The sequence below is a fragment of the Plectropomus leopardus genome, chromosome 18 (assembly GCF_026936395.1).
Source record: "Plectropomus leopardus strain MGB_pleo_1.0 chromosome 18, ASM2693639v1, whole genome shotgun sequence".
NCBI lineage: Eukaryota > Metazoa > Chordata > Actinopteri > Perciformes > Serranidae > Plectropomus > Plectropomus leopardus.
Genome location: NC_142193.1, coordinates 1,855,686 through 1,883,242, shown reverse-complemented (window position 1 = coordinate 1,883,242; position 27,557 = coordinate 1,855,686). Strand labels below are relative to the sequence as shown.

Here is a 27,557-nt window from a genome sequence, read left to right as displayed (position 1 = left end):
CTTCTCTGTCAGCAGCTAACTGGAATATTTCACACAGGATTTGTCATTTTTTGGGGGTTTTTTTGCATCTGATTAGGACTCCATCAATCCGCAGATATGACAATTAGAACAGCCCGTCCAAACCGGGGACAACATTTCTGGCCCCGCATGCACTGCTTGAAAAAGGTGGGTGGATATCATTATCATCATAATCATCATCACTACTGGTTTTATTTAGCGCTTGCTGCTGTTAAAACATAACATTTCTGGATCACACTGAAATTTGATTTTATTCCACAAAGAATTGAAACACAGAAGCTGTGGAAGAACAAATCAAAAGCCAAAAAAAGGGGGGTTTTCGGGATAAATCTTCCCTGACTCAATACTGTCACAGATAGATTATTGTTCACATTTTCAGTTATGTATATATTCATTTGTATAAGATTTACACATCATATGTTTGCCACCAGAAGAGCAGGGGCTTGTCAAAGACCATTTCTAATTCCACTCTAAAGCCAATTAGCTGTGCCGCTCTGCTGCCAGCTGTCACTGCAGTCAGTATTTACTGTACAGTTAAGCAGTAGAGCCTGACCTCACCAGGTACCCAACCACTTGTTAATATTAACTTCAGACTCTCTACCACACTGAGGCAAACGAGAAAAGGACTGGACTGAATCCTAACCCTAACCCTAACCCTAACCCTAACAGAAAAAGAAAAAAAAACTTTAAGTTTATTTGATTACAATGTGAAAGGAAGCAGATAAATGGGGAAAAAAGGAAATTATATTTAAAATATTACATTGTGAGGCAGTGACACCCAATTTACAGTCCACAGGCCAAATATGGCCTCTGAAAGGGTGTTGTGTGGCTCTCCAACCACTTTCTAATTCAAAATAAAAATAAATTGATACTGAGAATTATTTCTGTACTTTTAATAATCATAAGGTGCTACAAAAAAGTGCCAGTGGAGGATCCCCCACACCTCTGACAGAGGTCCTGGCTAAGCCTCTAATGTCCTAAAATCCAAGAAATGTTCTAAAATCCTAAAAAATGTTCTAAAATCGTAGAAATGTCCTAAAATTCTAAAAGTGCCCCAAAATCCTAGAAATGTAGTAAAATTCCAGAAAGGTCCTAAAATTTAGAGATGTCCTAAAATTCTAGTATCATCCTAAAATCCTTGAAATGTCCTAAAATTCTAAAAATGTCCTAAAATTCTAGAAACATCCTAAAATCCATAATCATATAAATATCCTATATATGTACCTATAAATACCATAACCCAAAAAATACCATACTCCTATAGATGTCCCAAATCCTAGAAATTACCTAAAATCCTTGAAACGTCTTAAAATTCGAGTTTCCTAAAATCCCAGAAATGTCCTAAAATCTTAGAAACGTCATATAGTCTTAGAAATGTCCTAAAATCTGAGAAAAATCCTAAAATCCATAATCCTATAAATATACTATAAATGCACCTATAAATACCATAATGCAATAAATACCATACTCCTATAGATGTCCCAAAATCCTAGAAATGACCTAAAATCTTAGAAACATCATAAAGTCTTAAAAATGTCCCCAAATCCTAGAAACAAGTATGGGGCTGCTACAACTGGCCCCTGGCTTTCTGTCATTTCACAAATGAGATCCCTGAGCAGAGGCAGTTGCCTTTTTTCAGTGCTACGTGTTTGTGGTGTGTGACTTTATTCTCTCATTAATTTATGCAAAAATAACACAGACATGTCTTTCATTTAATCTAAAAACCTGTTTACACAGTAATGAGAGTATGAAGGAGAAACTTTGCCCTGAGAGGAAGCATTTCTAAGTTGTGATGTTTTGGGAAGTGAAAGTGAGCTGATCACATGTCACTGAGGAGTTAACACACTGATTTACATGTAAATCATCACCCATAGTCACCTCACAGTGGTGACATGATTTAATAATTCACTGAAATACACGGACTGAACAGAGTATTTCTGTAAAATCATCTCTAATCAAATGTAAGAGTGTAATGTGCATTAATGGGAGATGATCACTGGCAACATGGACAGCCAATTGATGGGAGTAAATGCAGTAGTGTCTGCGAGTGTCTGCCAAACTGTCACCTAAAGTGGAAAATATTACATACCTTTAAACTTAATGAAAAACTGTGTTGTAAGTATGTGATAATCTGAGTTATTATGTTTGAAAATAGAGATGACTAAATCTCAACTGTTACCTTACTGAGGGAACCTGGGTCAAAATGTATATTTAATCCTGTAAGTATTTCAGTATTATTCTTACATTGTGCTTATTAAAAAAATTGTGCTTATTTTTAAAATCAAATATTCAAAAATTAACTGTCAGCGGGGGGCAGGTAATGTTCAAAATGCTTTAGCACTAAAAAGCAGAAACATTCAAAACAAACACAATAGATAATAACAAAATTTAGGAAAGAAAGTAGCATAAAAATTACAGCTTAAAGATGTAGAAATATAGAAGTGTAAAAACATAGTACTGTATGTTTACAAGATCTTTGAACAGGCAGTGGAAAACTGAAAGGTTTTGATCATTCATTGCAAAACTGCAATGGAAACCCCTTTTTAGTCTTTTCTAGGTCACATGATATGGCTACGTGCTCGTCAGTAGGAACTGGCTCCCTCATGATGCAGCAGGAGCTGCAAGAGCTGTTATTACATCACATAACTCTTCAAAAGTTGAGCGGATCATCTGGAAGTTTTGAATCCACAATTCCTCTGTGACATCATCACTATCACCTCCCAGAAATCCCTCATACGTGGTCACTCCCACGTATCCCACTCACTTGTATTTCCATTATGGCTCCATAACTCGCCTACGTAGCCTTGGATTGGAAATAATGACGGTTAGTGTGGTGGCTGCAATAGAAATAAAGCTGCTAATGTTATGAACATCCATCACCATGTTTCTTGGAATATTATCACCAGAGGAGAAGTCAGACATCACTCAATGGAAACAGTCATCTCGTAATAGTGTTTTATCAACATTTCAAAAATATCACTTAAGTTTTGTTCAAATCTGTAATGGAAACCTGCCTTACACACGGCGTGTGCAGACCTCAAGTTATCTGGAAGTTAATACCAGATCTATGGCACACAGGAACTGAAAGCTACTTTTTTATGACTGGTTCTGACTGGTGGGACACATTGAAGAAACCTGTCCCAGATTATCTAAGAGCTTTGGATGGCCCGTAACAAAGCGGCATATCAGAGATGGATGATGGCCCTAAACCATTCAGTGCTTTGATAAGTCAGTGCTTTGAAATTATTTCTTAGATGCATAGCAAGCCAGTACTATGTAGCGAAAACATATAGCAAAAGGCTTTTCCAAAAATTGTTAGAAAAATCAAGGAGCCCTATACTGGCTGTTGCAGGCCATATTCTGGCCTTCATCGTGGCTCAAAAAATGTGAAATCCACAGAAAAAAATGGTGAATAAAGTTTATAAAATATATGAAAAAATGCAATATAAGACAACAAAAATAATCTAAAAAACAATATGAGAAATATGACATCCAGAAATAATACAATGCGTGTTGTTATGCTTTGATGGCTGTGGGATCAAAAATTGCAGTTTGAATGGGTTTGAATAGTAACTCTTTTGCACTTAACAGTATGAATGTAACAGTTTAGTTTCCACGGTGTATTTTAGACTTATTGTAGGAGCTGAGCTGGAAATTCACAGATTAAATAAAAATATTTAATCTTGCCAAAATGTATGCCATATGCATGAACATAGACAAAATTATCAAACAATGAAGAATGAAAAGTGCCTAAAATGCAACAAACAGTCCCTGAGGGTTAAACATTTTGGGGTTCCATACACAATAGATACATTACTAAATGACTACACATACATGCCAGATGAATAGGCTTTGTACTTTTAATGTAGATTGTCATAACGCCATTGCATTTGATCACACTGAGGTGCTAAAGTCGAGTTGGTAAAACACTATGATCCTGTCAGCTCTAATTCTTACCTGTTCCGATGGCCTTAGTGTAACATGGGGTGTAAATGACTGGGAACAAATATGAAAATCAAAGAATCATCAGTCTTTTAGTGATTCAATCTGTTTTAAATCCAGATTTTGTTTTCCTTGTTGAGACTGTGAAACTCAACTTATTTACAATTTATTTGTTTGCCAAATCGATCACATGACGTTACCAGTGTCTGTGTGGTGGCTGATGTCTCTTTTTTTCCTGAATGCTGCATGGACATCGTTGCTCCCCGTTGGATTTCAGCTGGAGGCCATCATGGTGGAGATGCAGACTGGGATCAAGAGCTCAGAGCAGAAGCTCAATGTCACCACCATCCCTCATGTCATCACAGGTGAGACTATGACACACAAACACTTACAAATCCTGAGAAAATTGCTGACCTTCTCAAAGTGTTCAGTTCTTTGAAGTTAATTTAATGTTCCACTTTTTGAGAGAATATTGTAGGGTTATTACAATTTGCATAATATCAGCTTCATACGGTGCTATAAGAAAATAAAGGTGTGTAAAAGCTGTTGATGATTATGTAATGATGAACACATAGACACACACTGAATTTTTTCGCCTACTGTACAGAGGTTTTTAGTCTCCTTTAGCTTATTGTTTTGGCTTTCCAGCTTGTACATTTCAACAGAAGACTAACAGACTACTGTGGTTAACACAGCCAAGAGCCAAAAAGAAAAGCTGAAAGGATTATCCTAACTGCAAAAGAATCATTTGCACATCGATTACTCACTATGTGTCACCTTAAATCTGTAGAGAAAGTTTTTTTCTCACATGCCTCTATGAAAGGAGAATCCAAAAACACGTTCTTGACTGTTCTTCATGAATTGACCTATCGCTAAGCCCCGTTTTTGAATGCCATGAGCCAATCATATTTCGTGTGGCTACACAAGCACTTGGACATCCTGCTCGCACACTTCCACTCCCAAATGCATCAAAAATCTTATATTTTCCTGTGATTTTATTTAAATGCATGTAGGTATAACTTAAAAAGTGAATGATGTGCATGGGGTAAACAAGGAGTGTATTTTATCCCGTTCCCTAAACCTCACACAAACAAAGTGTCTCCTTTGCATTAGGCTTTGTGGCAGACCACACAGTCAGCTTAACGTAAAGAAGATAAACAATGATGTCTACATTTGTTCTAAGGTAATGCAACATAGGGTGACCTCTAGCTCATCTAGTAAAGTGAGCGCTCCATCTGACTGAGACCTCTGCAGTGGCCTGGATTTGAGTCCAGCCTGTGGCTCTTTACTATCTGTCATTTCTCCTTTTCTCACCCACCTTTTCTGTCTGCCTCTTAACTGTCCTGTCAATAATATGCCCCAAAATAATCAAAAATAATAATCATTCTCTTTTTTAAAAGGCAACATAGTGTTAGCAAAATTTGCTGCAGTCACAAGTATATGTAAGTTCATACATTATGTCGGCAACCTTGCAGCAAACTTTACCAACTTCAGCTTCGTAACATTATCTCATCATGTCATTGGTTCAACTCAGTCTCAGTATTTTTGTTCTTTGATGATCAGACATCAGTGTTGAATGCAGCAAAATGTTGTAGTTAAAGCCCACCTAACTGAACTTAACTTAGCTGTAATGTTACAGAAAGCAAAGGCTGGCTAACGCTAACTCCACAGCATAGTGAAGACCCTTTTGATGGCTTCTGTGGGAAATATGAGCTTCTGTTCCCAAAAGTTCTGTACAGCATCTTTGGATAAGTCTGTGACACTGACAGCCGTCATTGTTTATAGGCAGCGCGCCAACAGTTTGTCCGAGTGAATTAAGTGATCGGGACTTAGTCATATATCAGTTGAAGACATTGGGGTCCACGCAGCAAAACTACATCAAAACATCTACAAACTCTACAATACACAGTGTAATCTAAGTTTCCTTTATCCAGTTGAATACATTTTCACAAAAATATTACAAAACAAATCAAAATTTTTGCACAAATTTAAAGTAACACTCAATGAGTTATTGATATACAAATGGTGATTTCGCAGGTGAATTATTCCTTTGAAAATGATTCCTGAAAATTTAGTAGGTTAGGCACCAAAAGAGAGTAATTCCTATGTTCTGTGTTCCTCAAGTTACAAAGGAAGAGTGACGCACTGTGCCACAGGGCACAAAGGAAAGGAATTAACCAGCATTCATTTTTTTAAGGCACTGTTTTTTCTTTGATTAATTATTCAAAATGAACATGTTACTTTTACATCCCTAATGTATATATATAAGATAAATCTCCCAATCTTATGCCCTTACTCTGGTCACATCGGATTGGAATGATTGTACAACCTTGATATTTTTAGAGCTTGTTATTTCTGAATCTTATGTCCATGTTCTCTGAGATGTAATTTTAGGTCTTGTCAAATGTGACAAAAGATGCATTTACTGGTTGAGTATAATAACTCATAGATTTGCTTGACAGCAGTAGTGTAGTAGTAGTTGATGAGGTGGGTGTACTTCTCAGTAGATGGGCAGGTAACCAAGGAGGAAGACGGCTATACTCTCCTTTATTTTTAACAGCTTTTTGGCTGTTAAGAGGGTACACACTGAACTTTCGGAAAAAGAGGTATTTCTACCTATGTGTACCCATCTTTACCCTCCTATACACCACTGCAGCAATGCCAACTCTTGTTTACTGCATCATCTGCAGCACAGACTGCGTGAAGACAGTGGCAGGCTGCCCTGCTGTCTAAGCTGCTAACACCTGGGCTAAATAAGGCAGGCCACAATAGGATGAGACCTGGACAGTGCTTTAAGAGCCAAAGTGGCTTTTTAATCCAATCAGAGAGCAGCGAGGGAAAGGTCACCATGGATACATGGGTTAACCCCTCCATGTGAACTCAGGTGGTGTGTGAGTGTGAGCAGCTCCTCCTGTGAGTAACATTTTTCTAATGACTGGGTGGTGCAGCAGCAGCACTGTGATGCATCAGCTGCAGTTATTAATGTGTGCTGTCATGTCTCCTGGCTGATGCTGCCTGGTGTTTTGTCCTCCATCGTCCCTGCTATTAACTGGAGATGTGACGTCAGGTGCACCTAAATGAAAGGTGGTGGAAACACATTATTGAACTTAACTCTGAGTTTTTAGGTCCTTAGTGACCCATTAACCCCTTCAGATCCCCTGTCCGCTCTAATGTACATAACTTTACTAGCATGTCTAGATCTATGATTGCTGTCATCTGACTCATTTGACCTTTTTTGTTGGATGTTTGTAAGCCAGTCACAGTCTTCCAAATCATCTAAAGTGGACTACAGTAGAGCAATGCCCGCCTTTTTTTTTTTTTTTACCAGCAGCAGTGTAAGGAATGTTTTATTGCGTGAATTGCGTGAATGGAGCAAATTAGTTTGATTTCTTTCATCAAACACTGGGAAAAGGCAAAGAGCAACTTAACAAGAAATACCCCAGAAATGGCAAAAAATTAATAGATTAGTTATAAGTTATTTCTAAAAGAGCTAGTAAATATTTCCAGCCATATTTAAAATTAATTAATTAATTAATTAATTTATTTATTTTTTGCTAATTTTCAGGTAATCTATTTGTACTTTTTACTAATTTCTTCCAAATATTTTTAATAATTTCTCTACAACATGAAATGTTGTATTAGTTATGAATAAATTAATGAATTATTCAGCACATTAATCATCAGCTGCAATTATCAACTTGTAGTTAATGCAACATGGCTTTTTGCATCATTCGTTGTCATTCTCATGCTCAAATTATCATAGTAAGTTATTTGAGAGACTTCTTCATGTTCAGAGTTGCTGTCTTTAGGAGAACTTTCCAATATCAAGTCAAATTTCTGTTCTGGAACATCATGTTGTGACGAACCCAATTAGATTTGATCTATTTTGGCTTTAATATAATTCAATTAATTTAACATAATATTATGTAAGATTTTTTATTATTTTACTTTTAAATGAAAATGTTATCAACTTATATTTGATCATGTTTATTTATCAGTGTGTTAATTGTATTTATATTTATTACATTTTAACACAGTAAGGGACTATAATTCTCCTTGTGCCACACTCCAGACAGACACTAAATAATTTTTAAAAAAATAGAGCAATAATGATGATTTTCAACAATTTTGATACCAGAAATATGTAAAATACAGATAGTTTGAGGAATAACTGGAGTGCTTATTTGAGTAAAATAATGATTTGGACATGGAGGATGTAATATGTTTCTGAGTCTTTTTTAGACTACTTTAAGTGTACATAAGATGCCAGAGTGCATAAAACAGCATAAAAATAAAGCTTGTTTATCAAAAAGAGTACCAGTGGGGGATCCCCTGTCCTGAAAATCCTAGAACTATCCTAAAATCTGAGAAACATCCTGAAATCCTAGAAATGTCCTAAAATTCAAGGAACGTGTCATTTTGCAAAAGTATATAGACAAAGTAAGTTGAGTGTCTCTGCTATACTGGTTGCAAGGGCTTTTATCTGGAGTGTGTATCATTTGTTGAGTGTGTGCAGTCTGTGCAGTGATTGACTTCTTATCTCTAACCCCTCACAGGTCAGGACATCATTGCATGGATCACCAACAAGATGAAGAGCACCACAGAAGGTACAATGCTATAAAAACTAAAGACTGTTTACTAAAACAGGACATCTCTGCCTGTCAGTTCTCTTAAAGAGAAAACCTATTCATGTGTCATTTACTGCCTCATGTCTTCATGTCCTCTTCCTGTGTGTGTTCCAGAGGCTCAGGTCTTTGGCACCATGTTGGTGGCCTATGGCTACATCTACCCCCTGCAGAACCACAAGAAGCTGGTCATGTGCAACGACAGCAGCCTCTACCGCTTCCAGGTAAAACCAAATCCCCACTTCTCCTCTGCTGCCTAAAGATGGATCAATGTTGCATCTGAAACAGGATTTGGAGAGTGTTTTCCCTCACTAAAGATAGACTCACTGACTGTGTGTGATGTCACCATAGTGAGCTATTGATAAGAGAAAACACGCTGTGGTGTTCAGATCAGGTTGTGTGTGATGTATCTCCCTTTTTTAAAACCGTTTGTTGAAGAAGGACATAATCCTAAATGTTTATTTCAATCTGATATTGAGAAGATGAGCTTATTTTAATTTCTCTTCTTTATTTTTTGGGATAGTTTTTGGTTTAAAGATAATTTTTAACTCCACACAGTTCATGGCAATTATTTGCAAGTTACCCCCTTAAACCTGAGCAAATTGGCTTGATTTCTTTCAAAAACATGGGGAAAAAGGCAATGAGCAACAAAAGAAAATATGACCCAAAAATGAGCATGAGCTTAGTAAAAAGTACAAGAAAATAGATGTGAATATTTTCTCAAAGTGTCAACTTTGATGACCTGGGAATGAGAAGAGGCTGTATGCATTTAACCAGGTTTTACAGCAGCAGTCCCTGAGAGCACAAACAGAAGTAATGTGACATTTTCTGTAGCCAGCTTTTAAAACTGTTTATTTGTTCAAAATCATGCTTATGAGCACACAATCAGGAAAAGCCATTAAGTATGAATTTAATAAAACAATGGGCCTCATGCAACAACATTCCCTTAAATTCCCCTTTATTTCTTTGAATTCTCTGGTAAGAGAAAAAATAAGAGAAGTCAACTCCAGATGCACCAAACGCTCGAAACAATCCAAATTTGCTCTGACCAGGTGTGAACAATGCTGATTCCCACAGATCATAATTTGCCTGTTAGACTGGAGACATTAAGAAAAGATTGAAAGAAGGGGAACTTCTGCAGGAATGAAACTGATATATTGTTAATTAAGCAAAATAAGTATGATTTCAGGGAAATGTATTGAAGTATTAAAAGTTAAAAATTGTATGTAAAAATGTGAGTAAATTTACTTCTTTACAGTGTATCGCTGTTCAACAGAGACGCAAAGTAAATGAAACTACAATAAATGAATGTGATTAATCCAGTCATTAAAATTATAAAAATATTCCTCAAATGTAAAACTAAATGTTCCTTGTGTTGGGCAACACTTCGTGGACTATGAATGTGAGATGTTTTTCTCTTATCTTGGCACAAGTGTTTTTTGATAAATCCCTAAAATCAATAGGTACCAAAAATTAGAACAAATCATGAATACAAACAAAAATAAGGGAAATGTGTTTGTATATTGTCTCTTGCACGAGGCCCATTTTTTAGATTGTGAATCATTAATTATGTCTCTCGATTGAACCCTTTTCAGACCCCATACTTCTGGCCAACGCAGAAGTGGGTTGCAGAGGACTCTGACTACGGTGAGTACAGTCTGTCACATTGATTAAAACAGGAGAATCAGGAACTTCAGTGAGTTTTTAGGATGAACTCTGAGTAACAAGACACATGGTCAAGCAACACCTTCGTTTTTTTGCTTGTCTATATTCAAATTCTGAAAATTACTTAATATTCATGGATGAGGAGCATGAATGAGGCACTCTGCTGTCCCTCAGCTCACTGACTACAAGCAAGGCATAAAAGAGAAGTCCAGACTAGCCTTTCAGATAACTCGATAAAACATGTAAAAATGATGGCTGTGGGTTTTTTTTGTTTGTTTGGGGTTTTTTTCACAATTTGGACAGATGTAGGCTGGCAGTTCCTCCTTATTCCTGCAGCCAGGGTAAAAACATCCTCTCTTTATATTAGACTCACATGTGAAACTGATTTCAGTCTGTTCTGACTATAAGTAAGATGTCAAAGAAGATTTTCCAAGTATTCACTGTGTACAACTATTTTAGTGTTTGCAACATCTGTGGTCATTCATGATTTTGTTGTCTTCTGACTGTAGCCATTTACCTGGCAAAGAGGAACATCCGCAAGAAAGGCATGCTGGAAGCCTATGAACAGGTAATGAACAATTACAAAGACTGTGTTTGTATGTGTGTGCTAGTGAAACAAATATACTTTTTGCAGTCTGTGTAAAGCTAAATGCTTTAAGCAGTACTACAGTGTACCACAATACACACTTCACAGGTTACCCCCCTAAAAATAGGCTATAAACTGCTTTCCCATTGCCCGTGGAGCTGTGTACATGGTTCTGCAGCAGAGTACACCTATTTGCGTGTGTGTGTGTGTGTGTGTGTGTGTGTGTTTTGGCGTGTCATGTTTGATGTCACAGACAAGCCTGAGAACAGGTTAGTAAACAGAAGAAAGCAGCATAGATGGAGGCCAGTGCTTGCCTTATGATGGTTACGTCTCTTTATTCAGTAGGCAAGTTTACATGGAGCCTACTTATCTGATTAGAATAGGTTTAAAAGACCAAACAGGTTAAACATAATCCATATAAAGACCTTAATCAGCTTAAACAAGTCCAAACTGATTCAAATTTCAACTGGTTGCAGAGGGATAGTTTAGAACTCTTCATAAACTGATCAAAAGAAAATTTGTATCATGTAAACGATGAAGCTGATTCATCTCTGGCTGCATTCTGTCTGCACATGTTCCATGTGCTCATCTTCTTCTGCTCTTCATTGCCTCCAATTGAGTACATCGGTATTACGCTGTTGCTTGATTAAGAGTGTCAGAAAACAGCGAATACTCTAAATGCTTGAGTAGCTAGAGCAGCCCCGTAACCATAATAACTCACTTACCTGTCCAGGTGTGCGAGGGGAGAGGGAGAGAGCATTGTGCTGCTGTCTGAAGTTATCCGTTATTTACTCTTCACTGCGAAAAAAAATCCACTTGTGGCCTGAGAGTGTGTGAAAAGTGTCAATTGCGTTGGGAGCGCTGTCGAGATATTCAGAATTTTTGTGCATATCACACAGCTGCTCTGTCAACATGTGTCAGCGACATCCCATGTAAACAGCTGACCCGAAATCTTCAGTCAGATTGAGAAAAGGCATGAATGTAAACGCAGCTACTCTCTCTTTCAAACTTGATGCAGACTAATGTGGGTGGATGTTAGAGCGCTGCTTGGGTGGAGACAGACAGTATTTTGTGTTGGCACATCATTGCATCTCTCAGGGGCTAAATTTACCGCGTTCACCAGGGTGTTGTGTTTCCATCAATGCTGATTTAGAGTCAGAGGCAATAAAAACTCATGACTGCAGAGTCGTTTGACCCGAGTGTGAATGCGTTTATAATCTTTCCCATTACGCTTAAAGGAAAGATGTTAGCGGATGTTAGTGGGTTTGGTGTTTTGGATATAACAGCTTCAAATCCCTGTCAGTAAGGGCGGTCTTACAGCAAGGTAAAGCATTGAAAATATTCTAAATATAGCGTAAACTTAAATTTTTTGAGGTGGTTTTAAACTAATCAGTGAAGCCAGAGTTTGCTCAGTGCTGTTTGATTATATGCACATGATGCAGCAGTTTTCTACCCTGAAGTTATTGTAAATTAACAGAATAAACCTGCTGAAAGGAGGAGTCGGACATACAGTCAATAAATGGATTCTCCCCCGGTGCTTGTATACAGGGACAGCGACAGTGGTGCAGTGAGATGGCCTAATCAAGCTCTGATCGCAGCTCAACTAAACTGTGCATGTAAACACACTGAGTGTCACAGAAACTTGGACCTTGATTCCGACTCTCAGCTGTGAAAAGGCCAGCAGAGTATCTCCAGTCTGTCTCCCTGAAATGTTTTCTTCCCAATGAACAGCTGAGTGATTTTACAACTTGTTGCTCCATATCATCTCTGTATTTGTGTTTTAAACAGGCACATTATAACCACCTCCATGAATGGTTCAACCACAAGTGGGACTTTATTGTGATGCAGGCCACTGAGCAGTACAAGTAGGTAAAACCTGTGCAACTACTGAACCTGAGTTAGTTTTTCTTTTAACAAAATAATTTTTAGGGGGGGCTTTTCACATCTCTTTATGGTGAAGTTGGAGACTAATTCCAACATTTAAACTTTTCCATAAACAATATTTGCATATTCATAGATTATGGATCATACAGATGTAATTTCAAGGATTTGTTATAAGAATTTATTTTTGTGGAGAAAAAAAGGTGACTTAAAGGCTTAAATGAAGAATTCCAATATGTTATTTCCATGACCTGGGAAAGCTCAATCAATATTTTTGAACATGAGCTACTTCCTCTCAAAGCCAGAAACCAGAGACATAAGTCTCACACATGTGATGTCATCAAGTATAAAGTGTGGAGCTGCTGTTGACAGGGAATGGGGCTGGTTTTATGGACCTAAGAGCAGGGTTAGATATTTCTTTTTAATTGCATTGCATTTTTAAATTGCAAATATAATTGCTGCCAATACCACAACACTAGCTTTTGCTATTACCTGTTTAACAACGCTAAAAAAGGATAAGCAACCATACAAAAATCAAATATAAAACTGGCAAAGTGAAAATGTAATAAACAAGATTATGAATCTGAATAAACATTTGAAGCCAACTTTCAGTAACAAGTTTTTGATACTCTGTGTTGTGGACACATATTGCTTAGTCTCGAGGACATATTTTCTATATGAAAATATATACATATATATGTATTTACTAATATATGTTGGAGAAGTTAGACGTACTCAGAGAGCAGTTTAATCAGTCCAACGAACCGGTCTGTGAACACAATGAGCATTTTCATAAGTAAGGTTTGGAACTTGATAAGTTAGTTCCTCTTGATGTCACCAACTTCCCATTCTTTGTGTGTGTGTGTGTGTGTGTGTGTGTGTGTGTGTGTGTGTGTGTGTGTGTGTGTGTGTGTGTATCAGGGCTGGTAAGGAGAGGAAGAAGCCAGATCGTGTGGTGTTTGACTGCCAGGAGAGGGCCTACTGGATAGTGAACAGGCCACCGGTCAGTGTTTGAGACTGTCTGTCTATCTCTCTCTCTCTCTCTCTCTGTCTCTCTCTATCTATCTATCTATCTATCTATCTTGGTAGAAAGATATAGATATAAATATATGCACTCATATATAATCCAATAAATGCATATTAACTGGAGTATATCTCCATTAGCAGCAGGGGGATGAAAGATGTCATTATAACACTGACTGTACATTGATCATGAATCTGTCCTGTGTCCAGCGGCGAACTCACAGTGCTTTGGACTGCGGTCCAGAGCGTCTCATTGATCCCAACGCTGATGAGGTAACAGGTCAGTAAACACACACACACACACACACAGTGGAGAGATTGAGGTCTGTTGGTGTTTTAAGGAACTTAGTGGAGCTTAACATGGAGAGTAATACTACTGGACTGATCTCTGCAGACACATCCACTTACAGACTCCTTTTTTCTCCTCTCCTCTATCCTTCACTTCTCTTTTCACCGTTTTCCTTTCCTTTGCTTTCATTTCAAATTGACTCAATTAATTTATTTTGATACATGGATATATATATATATATATAGAGAGAGAGAGATAGATATATATATATAGTTGATGAATGTATTTTGCTTGTCACAGCAGTGACAGAAGATTTTTTAAAAAAAAAAAATGCTCAAATGACACTGCTCCCATTAACATCAGCTGAATCACAGTGCTTATTCACAATAACTTTGGGGTAGAAAACCGTCATGTCACGCTGAGCAAATTCTGCCTTCATTGATTACAGTTTAAGGCCACCTAAAAAATCACTATCAGGTTAGCTACATACTATATTTAGAATATTTATCCATTTTACCTTGCTGTCAGAAAGCTCTTACTGACAGGGATTTAAAGCCGTTATATCAAAAACACCAAAAACTCCATTGAGAAAACCAGTGATTTTACTCGACTGAACAGCAGAGCTGCTGCTCTACTGCTGCCTCCATCAGCTGCTGTGGAAGCTAAAGAGGAGACGATATTCAAATATAGTGAAGATTTAAACTGATACTGATTGTTTTAGGTGGCTAAAATATGTTTTGCTGTGGCCCCGTCCACAGCAGGACATTGTTTAGCTAAAAAAGCAACACAGTTCATAAAATAAACACAGCAGAAACGTCAGACAGTTCGGACCACTTTGTTAAACACTGTATCTTAATATGTTACAGTTACAACTGAAAATGACAACAGAATAAAACAACTTTTTACATATCTCCTTAATTCAAAACAGAAGCCAGTTTTCTGAGGTGACTTATAGACCATGGTGATTTGGTCTATAATGGCTCTTGTAGTGTTTAAGGCCAAAGGGAAGAGAAAATGTCTCTGAGACAAAGCTGAATCATGTTACTGTGATGACCTGATTAGCTTGGTATTATTTACAGCACAGTGTGAAGTGCACTGTTCTGAGCAGTTTTAGGAGCTTTGACTGCATCTCCTTTCCTTGGAGAAGGTTTGGCAAAGCTGCTGCTTGCTTTATCTGCAGAGTGCCAAGTTGACTTAAGGTTCTTATCAAATTCAGGAAAGCGTAGGTTGATCTCATGTCCTATTAAAGGACAAATTCCTTCATGTTAACCCGAAGAGGAGACATTCTTTCCATGAAATGACTCCACTTTCACTGTTTGTTTTTTATTCATTCTGTTCCAGAGCACACTGTAGACACTGGAACACAGGTGATAGTATCTGGATGTGACACATACTGTTCTTCCAGTGGATCTTAGGGGTTCCTGGTCATTGTTATCAGCGAGGCCACTAGAGAACACATCCTTTATAAGGCGAATTTCCACTACAGATTTGCACAAAACTTCCGCAATATTTTCAAAATGTCACTGAAGCGCTATTGCGAGATGACTGTGTTTCCACTGAGTGATGTTCTGCAACTCTTCCTCTGGTGATAACATTCCAAGAATGTGGTGATGGATGTTCAAAACATCAGCAGCTTTATTTCTCTCACAGCCTCCACACTAGCCGTCATTATATAAATAAAATGTGATTGATTGATTGATAGTTCTTGTGTAAAGAGAACCTATTTCATTCACGACATTTCTCCATGTCCCATCTGTTTCTCTTTTCACAGATCTCTTTGCAATGATGAGATAAGAGTGTCGAACCTTACAACATAATAGACAGTATTTTTCCCAGACTGTCATCCTTGTGTGTAAATTACACTGTAAAACTTGTGCTCCATGTAGTCTTTAGTCAGTCCCTCCAGGAAGTCAACCAGAAACTGCGTCATTGCTAATGGCTTGTAATTTTGCCTAATTCCTGCAAATATCACAAGACAAATTGGTCATTCTCAACTTTAATAGTCAAGTTTGAATTTTTTTTTCTTTTCTTATTTGAATTGGTTATTACACGGGACCACAGCTAGGATCTTATTAATACTGAGTGCCTAACGAGGGACAAGAGACGAAAATTAGCAACAGGTATACACTCTTTGTGCAATAAATCAGTTTCATACACTGTATTGGCATCATCCCCATCAAATGAATACATTGCAATTCATTTTTTTCTGAAAAGCTGCTGCAAATGGATTGATTTTAATCTGCAATAATCACAAAGAACTCTGTAAGGTGGAGTATCCTTTACCCTGGAGGGACTGCTTGTTGCTGTCCACCTTTGTGTTTGTGCCAACAGTCAGAGGGCTCACAGTAGCTTTATGTAGCTGTGACTCCATGGATAGTGAGAGGATGCTCCCGTGTGCTCTGTCCTCTGTTACCTTTATTCATTGTGCTTTTCACAAAAAACTTGAACCACACAAACAAACATGTTTTTCTTGTCTTTTAGAAAATCACCTATGACATGTACAGACGCATGGTAAGTCCTCATATTTAGTGCTTAAAAACACACAGTCTGATCAGGTTTGTCACAGCTCCCCAAATCCCCAAAAATTCCTTCAAGCTCATTATTGGTGGTTTGAATCTATACAGTGAGCTGAGACATTTTGTCATGAGGTTGTCATACTACAGATTTGAAAAAGGATCATTTGCAGTCCTTTGACGTATAAAACTTACACAAGTTTGATTGTATTTCTCTTTTATCCCAGAACATCTTCTATCAACAAGCTATCATGAGGTCAAAGGTCAAATCTAGCGTGTCCCTTGGAGCGTAAGTTTCTCTGCTTTCATGTTTGTATGTTTTTTAATAGAACATTTTTTTATTTTTTGATTTAACATATACAAGGGACTTAACAATTGTACATGTAAAACACAAATCTGTAACACAAACAACAATAATATTGTCTTTATTGTGTTATTAAAGATGATGATAAATAGTGATGATGATAATAATAATAATAATAATAATAACACAGATAAAACAATGTAGCAGGAAAACTAACTGATACCAACTGTAAAAATAAAATGGAAATGTTTAAAAAATATACATATATATATATAATGTCAGTGTCAGTTACCAGGGGGAAAAGGTCCTGGGCTGATGTCTGAGTGGGACTGATCCCAGCCGCACTGACCGAGGAAAAGTGGGAGATAAATGGTTCCCAGATCAGCTTAAATTTCTCTTGCTTTCCATTGCACACATATCTTAATTTTTCAAGATGAATTAAGTTCATCAGGTCAGGAAGGCAGTTGATATGAGCAGCTGGAAGTTTTGATTTCCAGTTTAGAGAATCAGCCGTGTAGCTATTACAATACTGAATTCCTCTGCTTTCTCATGTAAGTGGGAAACTTTCCATGAGTTCAAATGAATAAGGATTAATTAGGATATTCTTTTAATCAAGACTAATCATCATATAATTACATGCAAGTCTTCTCATAACTTTGAGATCTGTATCTCCTCATTGTTTGATAAGTAGGTATAATAAAATATATTTTCACTACCAGAAAAGACTGTGAAGATTTTTAGATATGAAAAATATTGAATTATGTTGTTATTGTAACTCTTTGTGCACCAAAAAAATGAACAAAGGGCCCACAAGGAACTTAAGAAATATGCAACCAGTGTTATACTACTTACTTAGTGTGTAATTGTACTTCAGAGGAAAACATTGTTTTACGACATTTACCTGACAGAGAACTGTTACATTAAAATGTGATGCATAATTATTCATAAAATTATCCGGCATTCATTTAGAACTGAAACAACCTTGAACAACATCTGTTCACAGTGATTTCACTTTGTTGTTAAATGTCTCTTTAACTCTTCACCTGAAGTCAAAATTTGAATGCAGGACTTTAATAGGTCTTACTGCTTTAATAATATTGATTGTGTCATGTGTTCAAATTGCACCAAATGTGACACTGCATGTCTATGGGTCAACAGTAATACATCCAGGATTTGTGAGATTAAACAAATGAACAGTTCTAAGATAAGCAAAGGACATACACACAGAAACAAATATATATTCAGACATTCTTTACTTTATAGTTAGATTTAGTCATCAGATAAATATTGGCTACAACAGTTTGAGAATGCTGACATGGGGGCTCTGTGGATTTTACTGGTCTTATAATGGCTCTGTCTCTGCAGACTGGCCAAGTACATCACGACCTACAAAAACCACGACCCTTTCCTGGCTCCCTGTCTACCCAGCAATCCGTGGCAAACAGACAACGACTCATACTGGACTCTCAACATGAGGCGGTGAGGACTGCTGCATATTCTCTCTGTCACTGTCTTTGTAATGAAACTGTAGAAAGCGATCCATCTCATAAAAAAACAGCACCTTGTGATTGTACACCTCATCATGTCTCTACAGTCAGTACATTACCTGCTCAGTGTAGTGGAGCTCCGGTTATAGCTCCATAAGGCCATTTAACTGGACTCTGGACTCTTTTACTGTTCTTGTCCCAGTATACAGATATGTTCTCTTTCAGCTAGTTGAAATAAACCTATTTTATTTATACAGTCTATGATATAGACTCAACCACAATCATACCTGTTTATTTACAATAACTTTGGGGTCGAAAACTGCCGTGTCACATACATATAATCAAGCGGCGCTGAGCAAACACTGCCTGCATGGATTTTAAGCCACCTAGAAAAATCAATATCAGTTTAAGTGTATGCTATATTTAGAATATTTTCAGCGCTTTACCTTGCTGTAAGACAGCTTTTACTGACAGGGATTTGAAGCCGTAATATAAAAAACACCAAAAACTTCACTGAGCTGCTGCTCTACCGCTGCCTCCATCAGCTGCTGTGGGAGGAGACAAGGTTCAAATATGGTGAAAATCTAAACTGATATTGATTGATTTATTTATTTAGGTGGTTAAAGTATGTTTTTTGCGGCCCCTTCCACATCAGGACATTACTTAGCTTCTGTGCTGGTGTTGTGGGACTGTACATTATCAATGGGAGGTGCCTTTTTTATTTAAAATAGATATAAAATACAACCTTTTCAAATTGTATGTCCCTCACCAAAGCCAAAATGAGAAACACAAGTCCCTCAGTGCTTTTTAAAAATGTTTTATTGCCCTAACCATTTTGCAGCACCCCTTCCCATTCATAAGTAACAGTCCCTAACCCCTGAGGGAGGCCGGCGCAGGGACCAGGAGCACGGGCAGAATCCTGAGTCCAGTTAAAGTCTGACTCTGGTGTTGACATGACAGAATAGCTCGGCTTCCCGTGAATTATCTGGGCATGTTTATTTCAAGAAATTCAGAATTTGAGGACTTTAGGGGCTTAGCCCACACAAGCTCTATGAACAATCTCTATTTTGATCTTTTTTATGCACTATGGCATCCACTTACCTTTAATACCCTTTGTTTTTCTAGGATTTCAGAGCATTTGTAGGATTTTAAGACGTTACTAGGATTATAGTACAATTCTCAGATGTTAGGACATTTTAAGGATTTCAGAACATTTCCAGGATTTTACAACGCTTTGAGGATTTTAGGATGTTTCTAGGATTTCAGAACATTATTGTCTTAGTACTTGAGTATTTCCATATCATGCTGCTTTACTTTATGAAGATACAGATTAATAATTCAAAATATAATTAGCTAATAAATGATGACTGCCCAGCTGTGTGTGTTACATTTATTGTTTGAATGTTTGACACTCCGTACAGATGGGTCTGCATAGTAAATATACCATATAACAGTATTCCAAACAGTTTTTTATGTCTGTGGATACTTTTTATAGTCCTAGTCATCTGTGTCTGCAGTCAGAGTGACTCAGCATGTGTCTCTGTCCAGAGTCGATGTTCCCACGAAAATGCGAGTGGAGCGCTGGTCCTTCAGCTTGTTTGAGCTGCTGAGCGACCTACGAGGCCGAGACGACTTCAAGATTTTCCTCAAAAAGGAGTTCAGCGGTATGTGGCCATCAAGCACCTTTCGGGTGGGATCTTGTGTTGAGCCTGACTGAGCGTCCCTGAGAGGGCTGAGGGATAGTTTGTGTTTACAGCTCTCAACACAAGAGCTCCCATCACTCCCTCTGGACCCCTCGCTCTTGTTTTGGGTACTTGGGTATTTTTGCAAGTATTAATTTCAGCTGTCCTTATAGCCTCGCAATGTAGAGTCAGTTTGGGTGTGAAAAGACTGTAATAAATCAGTGTCCAAATATTTCTATGTATATGTAAACTGTATACACTGTGTGTCTCAGGGGAGAACTTGGCTTTTTGGGAGGCAGCTGAAGAACTGAAGTGGGGCACTGCATCTTCCATGACATCAAAAGCTGAGACCATTTTCAAGTAAGACAAAGAAAAGAGTGAGTGTGTGTGTGTGTGTGTGTGTGCATGTGTGTGTGTGTGTGTGTGTGTGTGTGTGTGTGTGTGTGTGTGTGTGTGTGTGTGTTTGTGTGTAGGTGTGCATGCATGTGCATTCATGCATGCTTGTGTGTTGTGTGTTAGTGTGTTTGGTATCCACTGGCACGGACATTGAGAAGAACATCCTCTGGTCCTCCCATCCTACACTTTAGGTATCCTTCTGTGTCTGCTCCTTACGTTCCCAGATGCCGCTAGCGTGATGTCAACATAAGCAAAAGCTGAGATTATATTGCATGTGGTTAGGGTTAGGCAACAACAACACATGGCCACCAACACCGCAATGCATGTGCTGGCATGGGAAGGAGGCACATGGAAAAAAAAAACATCACATTCAGCCCTTACACTCCTCACATTATGTGGTTACTAGCAGTGTTTCAACCCGCCGCTGTTCTGCTGCGTTTCATGCAGATTCAACTGGTGTCATCCAGCCGTCTGTCGGCGTATAATAACACACTCTCACCTGATAGAGTTTCATGTGGCCATGAAAGGTGACTTTTGGAGTCGCTATCTTACATCAACAGCACTGTCAAAGCAGTGACATTTTAACACATTCTCATACCAACTCGTCAGTGACCTTCTGCATCCACTTATGACATTTTAGGTATCCTTCTATGTCAGCTGTTTACGCTCTGGGATGCTGTTACCCTGATGTCAACAAATGCACATGGTGGGATGAAGCAGCACGGTCTTTATGTTTACACAACAGTACGGACTGTAATAATGGTTAGAATTAGGCAACAAAGTCACGGATGGTTGGGTTGCGGCAAAAGAGGCACATGGCAAAGTGTAGAAAAAGTCGGTTGTCTGCGGGACCCGTCCACCTTCCCCCAGCTACCATGTAGGTGCACTCACGCTCCGTTTAATTACATGTTAGCATTATTGACTTCAGTGTTTCGTGAGTATGCGACTGGTTCCATCAGCGTATTTATATAGCTATAGGACGAAGGGAGCCTGACACCTGAGAATGGTATTGCCAATGACTGCTTCACAGTAATTGCAGTGTGGGCTCCATAATAATAAAAGAACTTGAACTGTGACTGAAGCCCAGTACTGCCACTGATAATCTGCTTTTAAATACTTCAGAGTAAGCTTTAACCCTTCCTCTATTACATTAAAGAGCAGTACGCTCTGAGTTTTGTTTTTGCTAACCTCCAAAGGTTAGTGGTCTTATTTTAGTTTCCCCACAAGAATATTTTATGCACTTTCATATACTTTACACCTGTTTCATATGACATCATCTCCTTTATCAGATAAAATTAAGGGTACAGGAAATTACCATATGTATAAGCAATACATATGATTATTTCCTAATTGTATCTGCTTCTATGAGCTTAATTCTGTTATCTACATTTTAATAATTTATTTATGAAATTGTTCTTTAGTTCTTGCACCATTATCTGTTCATGTACGCATTGCTGCTTAACATTTGTACTAAAATGTTCTTAATTTTGGCAATGTGATAAGGGAGCAGGAGGGAAAGGCTACATGAATCTCTGATATCTAGATTATTATTATTATTTTATTATATTTTTTCCACAAACTATGGTTGATGTGGAGTGTCCGTGTGTTCAGGACCTTCCTGGCCCCAGGGGCCCCCCGCTGGATCAACATTGATGGCAGGACAATGGGTCTGACAGTGAAAGGCCTGGAGCATCCTCACCGCTACGTGCTGGAAGCAGCACAGACACACGTCTTCCTCCTCATGAAAAAGGTATGCCTGTGTGCTGGTAAAGAGGCAAAAAGGTACATTCTCATAACCCTGACACTTACAATGTCAATAATTCTTTTGTCAGAGTATTTTATTAATGCCAATACCTGTTTAAGGTTAAATCCTGGAGCAGCTTCAGTTTTCTTATGCTGCTGTCTGATGCCTTTCACTAGTATTTAAACCTTTGAGCCCTGAGCAAATTGTTGTGATTTCTCCAAAGACATGGGGAAAATGGCAATAATTAATCTAGTAATGAATGTTACACAAACTCAAAGAATTTATTTGCTTTGGAAAATTCTTTTTAAAAAGGGAATGGGTGATGATAAAGTGGTTTAATTCTAGTGGGCTAACAGAGACTACCAGAGTGGACATTGGTTCCTTTAAGTGAGGACTATGAGATATAATATATTATTCACGCTATAATTTGATACAAATGGTATCCACATGTCCAGATAAAAGGCTCTTGTGTTTAGTGAAGCTGAGCTCAGCTGCACTCTTGTGTGCTTTCATTGCTACAGGATACTTTCTTCCGTTACCTCAAGTCACCAGTGTACAAAGACATCCAGAAGAAGGCGCTGAACCCTGAGGCTCATAACTTCAGGTTGGTGGCTAATCCATATTTTACTGACATCTGTTTAATAGATTCATTTTCTTTATATACAAAAAGACTTTGATTCTTAAGTTTGATTCTGCTTGTAGTTTCTCCCATCAGTAATAACCTCTTCACCCCTCAGCTTGATACCCACTTATGCAAACACTGTATAGCTAAGGGTTAGGGGGGTTCAACACATTCAAACCTAAAGGGCTCAACAGAATTGACTAACAAGGTCAGACCATAGACTGTATATAAAGATGGAGGGCGCGCCTCCATTTACCCCCACTATGCTTAAGGTTCGAGGCAAAACACCCGTCTGACCAATCATGAGGAGCCCCATTGAATGCAAGATCATGGCTTGGCTGTCACAGCTGTCAATCATTGTGGAAAATCCCCTTTTTCATTATTTAATAACTCAATAACACCAAACGTATAATTAAAACAAACATTTGAACAAACATCAAGGTGAAAAGAATTACCTTCAGTGTCATAAAACATCTCTGGGAAAAATTTATTTGGCATGCACTTTAAGTTTTTAGTTTAGCCTGTGTCCATTTCACTAACATTGAGGGGCAGGCTCTATGACCTATACTGCAGTCAGACACCAGGGGGCGATCCAGATTAAAAAGTTACACTTTGGAGGAAGTGTCATGTTGTCCATCTTGTATACAGTCTGTAGGTCAGACAGGAGGCTCGATTAAAAAAACTGAGCATAGCGTTAGTTCAAGCAGGCCACGGTGTCAAGCGCTGCTACTGTTGATATCAGCTGATATCATGCAAGCCTCATCAGCTGATGGCCAGCTGATTCGCCTCTAAGCATCTGATTCGCTTAATTCACTCATGTTGCCTTATTTAAGCTGCTCCAGCCCACCCGCTCTTCCCTGTTCCCTCTGCATGCTGCGCCCTCCTCCTCCCTGCCTCCTCCTTCGTCTGACTTGATCTATGACATTGTGTCATTGATGCCTGCTCTGTGGGGGATTTTGTTCTTTTCTTTTTGCTGCTGATCTCCCTGCCTCAGTAACATGTGCTGTTCCTGTTTAACGCTTTCTACGCAAGCACGTGGAAGGACAGGGGGTCCCCACAACAGAGCCACACTGCGAAATACAAATAACTGCACTAAGTAAATCTAAAAGCTGCTACGAAGTGTTTTTCTTGACTAAGTGGTCCTGACTGAAATGCAGACAGAACAATCAACAAACTGGAAGTGGAGACAGGGTTCCCACACATTTTCACAGCCGAAATTTCAATACTTTTCCATAACTTTTCAAGGACTCACATAAAACGTTCCATGATTTTTTACAATGACTGTGTAGTGCACTTTAACTATATCTCTCAAGATTTAGTACAAAACTGGGACTCTGATGGAAAAAAGCACCAAGCACAGTTTATCAAATCCAAATCTTTACTGGAGGAAGCAGGGGTCAAACACATGTAGGTAGGCAGTCAGCAGAAGCAGAAAAGTTCAGGGAACTCACATGAGTAAAAAAGTCCATTAATCATAGCAGCGTTAAGTTAGGAAAAGGCTAGAGAGCATGAACACACTGGGGCCACAATGACAATCTGGCAAGTAAAAGAAACTGTGGGCTTTAAATACGCAAGGGCTGATTACTGACTACACACAGATGAGTGAAACAAGACACAGGTGAAACACACGAAGCAATCAAAAGAGAGGAGAAAACTCAGGAAGTAAAATAAGCGCTAAACATAATGAGAACACATTTCAAAATAAAGCGGCCACTAGGCGGCAGTGGAGGGGACTGAAATTCCATGTCATCTTAGTGTACATGGAATTTCTTTTTTTCATTTGTAAACCAAACCATGTAAATATCATATAAATCCAATGATAATTGTCCCTCAAGGCTTACTTCCTGTTGCCAGTAGGTGGCGGGACCCTTATCAAACCTATGAAGTTCCAGGCAGATGCCACAATGTACAGCAAAGTTACAACAATTTCCTGTTTTATGGCGAAACATCAAAATCCAACACCACGCTATGGGAAAACCGTTTTGCATGGACCTTTCATCATTTTTGATCACCAAGGGGTTTTCAGATTAGACCCAACAAATTTTAAATCGATCAGAATAACGCTGCAGGACAAGTTCGCAAAACTACGAAAGGTGGAAATTGTCAAAAATGAGCACAAAATTCAAAATGGCTGACTTCCTGTTAGGTTTGGGGAGTGGGTCCAAAAGGCCTTTTTGTGCGTCTGAGGATGATACTCAGGTGTACCGAAATTTGTAATTGTAGGTGAAACTGGCCATTGGGGCTACATATTAGGGGGTGCTGTGGAGCCATTTTGACATGCCCATTTCTGAAACCACCATAACACGCTTCTTTTTGCCAGGCCGGATGTGCGCATAAAGTTTCATTAATTTTTGGGTATGCTGAGACCTCCAAAAATGTGATTAACTGGGGAGAAAAATGATAATTCCTTGCATTCCAAGAGGGTCTTCGCACCGCTTTCGGTGCTTGGGCCCAACTAATAATGGGGCACCCAGTAGCTCACCTGGTAAACCTGGTGAGCTACCTGCGGCCCTTTGCTTCACGTCATCCCTTCTCTCTGTCTCCCTTTCACACTCAAGCTGTCCTGTCTCTAATAAAGACAAAAAGAAAAAAAAGCTCCGTACCTTCTAACTAGCAAGTTCTATCTCTGGTTCAAGAGAAACCAACCTGCACACTGGGTGACAGTTAATCAACTGTCAATAACTCCATCTCAGAAGTGTGGCACATTATCAAAAGTATTAGTGGGCAAAAGTATGGAAATTGTGCAATTGCATGACCGGAAATGTTAAATCCCACTCTCACATTATGTTTCCTGTCATTTAATAAACATATTGATTCAAACACTACTAAACATAATACCAGCTAGCTAGCGCACATGGAGGGAGAGACGGCATGTAGGGAGAAAATGAAGAACTTTATGTTATGGTAAAGAAAATGTCACACATTGACATATTGGAGCTACATTACGTCAGTGGCTAAAGAAAATAAATGTTATGTTATGTTATGTTATGTCAAGTCAAGTCAAGTCAAGTCAAGTCAAGTCAAGTCAAGTCAAGTCAAGTCAAGTCAAGTCAAGTCAAGTCAAGTCAAGTCAAGTTATGTTATGTTATCCACGGAAGACACTGTCATGATTTCATTACGCACAACCAAATACTAAAAATGAGATTGTGGAATTCCATGACTTTTCCAGGTTTTTCATGACTTTGGGGTTGTGGAGAGCTTTAGATAATGCTTTTCACGGAGCTCCCAAACAGATTGACAAACATATCGTATTGATACTGAATGAACATTTGAGCTCTGCGGATGATCCAGAATCATGCGAAAGTTGCTGCTAGAAATTGAACTTGTTATTTGCCGTGGACAAATGAATAAAATCACTGCAGCCAGATATCTGAAAATATGTTTGAAAATATTTTTTTCTGCCTGACCCTGCTTCTTTAAACCAACTGAAAGTCAGAAGAGGAAGAAGCTTTCTCATCATCTTAAATTGATCTTGTATCTGTTTCCACCCCAGTCCAGCCCAGCTGGAGCAAAATGCTAACAACCGAGGCGCAGGCATCCATCCCATCATCCTGTGGCAGCAGGAGGAGGAGGAAAAGGCCAAGGCAGCTGCTGCATCTGCTCCCGTTGACGTCAAGGCCATGATGAGCAAAATAGACAGGAAGAAGTAGAGATATATAATATGTACATGGTTCTACATGTCATGTCGCACACAAAGTACCAACACAGGAACCAGCCCTGTTTGGGCGTAAACACTGTACAGAAGAACTGGCTTTGCTCTTCAGTGTCATGCCAATGAATGTTCTGTTTAACCAAATTATCAAATGTGAAAAATGTAGTTTATTATGGAAGGATTACTGAACAGGCCTACTGTGCACTGGCCCAGGGCCCCCTGACCACATGTTTGAAGTCACTGCTTACATTTCTCCTTGGAAAATCAATCAAATGAATTTAAAAAAGATGCAAAGTGACTGCAATTAGACAAACAACAGAAGACACAACTACAAAAAAACACAAAATGACCACAAAAAGGTATAAAACTATTATTCAGACAAGCTAAAGAACAAACAACCACGAAGAGCCATTGAATTACTACCAAGTGAGTGAAAACAACCACAGGGACTCAAAAACAATTACACAGAGACTCATAATGACTATAAGAGACTTCAACAAATATAAAGATTAACAATGAAAACAAAAAGACCCAAATTTACTACTAGACTACAGCAGGGACTAAAAAAAACAAACAAAGAGACTCAAAGTGACAACACAAAGACACAACACAACTACAAAGGCTACAGATACTCAAAATGACAATAAGTGATACCAACCACTACTAAAAGACTCAAAACGACAACAAAGAGACTTGAATAAAAAATAAATTCATTAGGCCACAGAAAGACTCAAAACAGCTACTAAGAGAATGAAAATAACAACAAAAAGACACAAAATGCCTACAAAGAAACTCAAATCAAAACAAAGAAACTCAACATAACTACAAAGAGGCTCCAAAAAGACTAGAGATATCAACCACCATAACAGATTCAAATAAACTACAGAGAATCATAACAACTACAAAGACACTCAAAATGACCACAACAGATGCAACAACTTAGTAGTTGTTGCATCTGTTGTGGTCATTTTAGAGACTCTAAAAAAAACAAAACAAAAAGACTTAAAAAAAACTACAAAGACACTCAAAATGACCAAAAGAGATGCCAAAACTACTGTCTGGCATCCATGTAAGAGGGCTGGGGGGCTTTTTACATGGGGGGCCATTGTCTCATAATCTGTTTATGGT

General features: G+C 38.4%; 1 protein-coding gene across 1 annotated transcript; it reads left to right on the top strand.

Annotated features, from left to right (window-relative positions):
* rgs9a (regulator of G protein signaling 9a) lies at positions 1–27,363 on the top strand. The gene is made up of 17 exons (XM_042505673.2): positions 1–165; positions 4,238–4,325; positions 8,517–8,567; positions 8,703–8,809; positions 10,181–10,232; positions 10,760–10,818; positions 12,625–12,701; positions 13,639–13,720; positions 13,951–14,013; positions 16,511–16,540; positions 16,770–16,831; positions 18,212–18,325; positions 19,882–19,997; positions 20,288–20,375; positions 22,023–22,161; positions 22,677–22,759; positions 26,271–27,363. Exons 1-17 carry the CDS (start codon positions 97–99, stop codon positions 26,425–26,427), a joined length of 1,437 nt encoding a protein of 478 aa, XP_042361607.1. The 5' UTR covers positions 1–96; the 3' UTR covers positions 26,428–27,363.
* The last annotated feature ends 194 nt before the right edge of the window (positions 27,364–27,557 follow it).

Bases quoted from the DNA above. Each gene is read 5' to 3' on its own strand.
- rgs9a (XM_042505673.2), top strand. From the start codon at position 97: ATGACAATTAGAACAGCCCGTCCAAACCGGGGACAACATTTCTGGCCC. The intron at 8,568-8,702 runs GTACAATGCTAT...TGTGTGTTCCAG, and splicing joins GATGAAGAGCACCACAGAAG to AGGCTCAGGTCTTTGGCACC. The intron at 10,233-10,759 runs GTGAGTACAGTC...TTCTGACTGTAG, and splicing joins TGCAGAGGACTCTGACTACG to CCATTTACCTGGCAAAGAGG.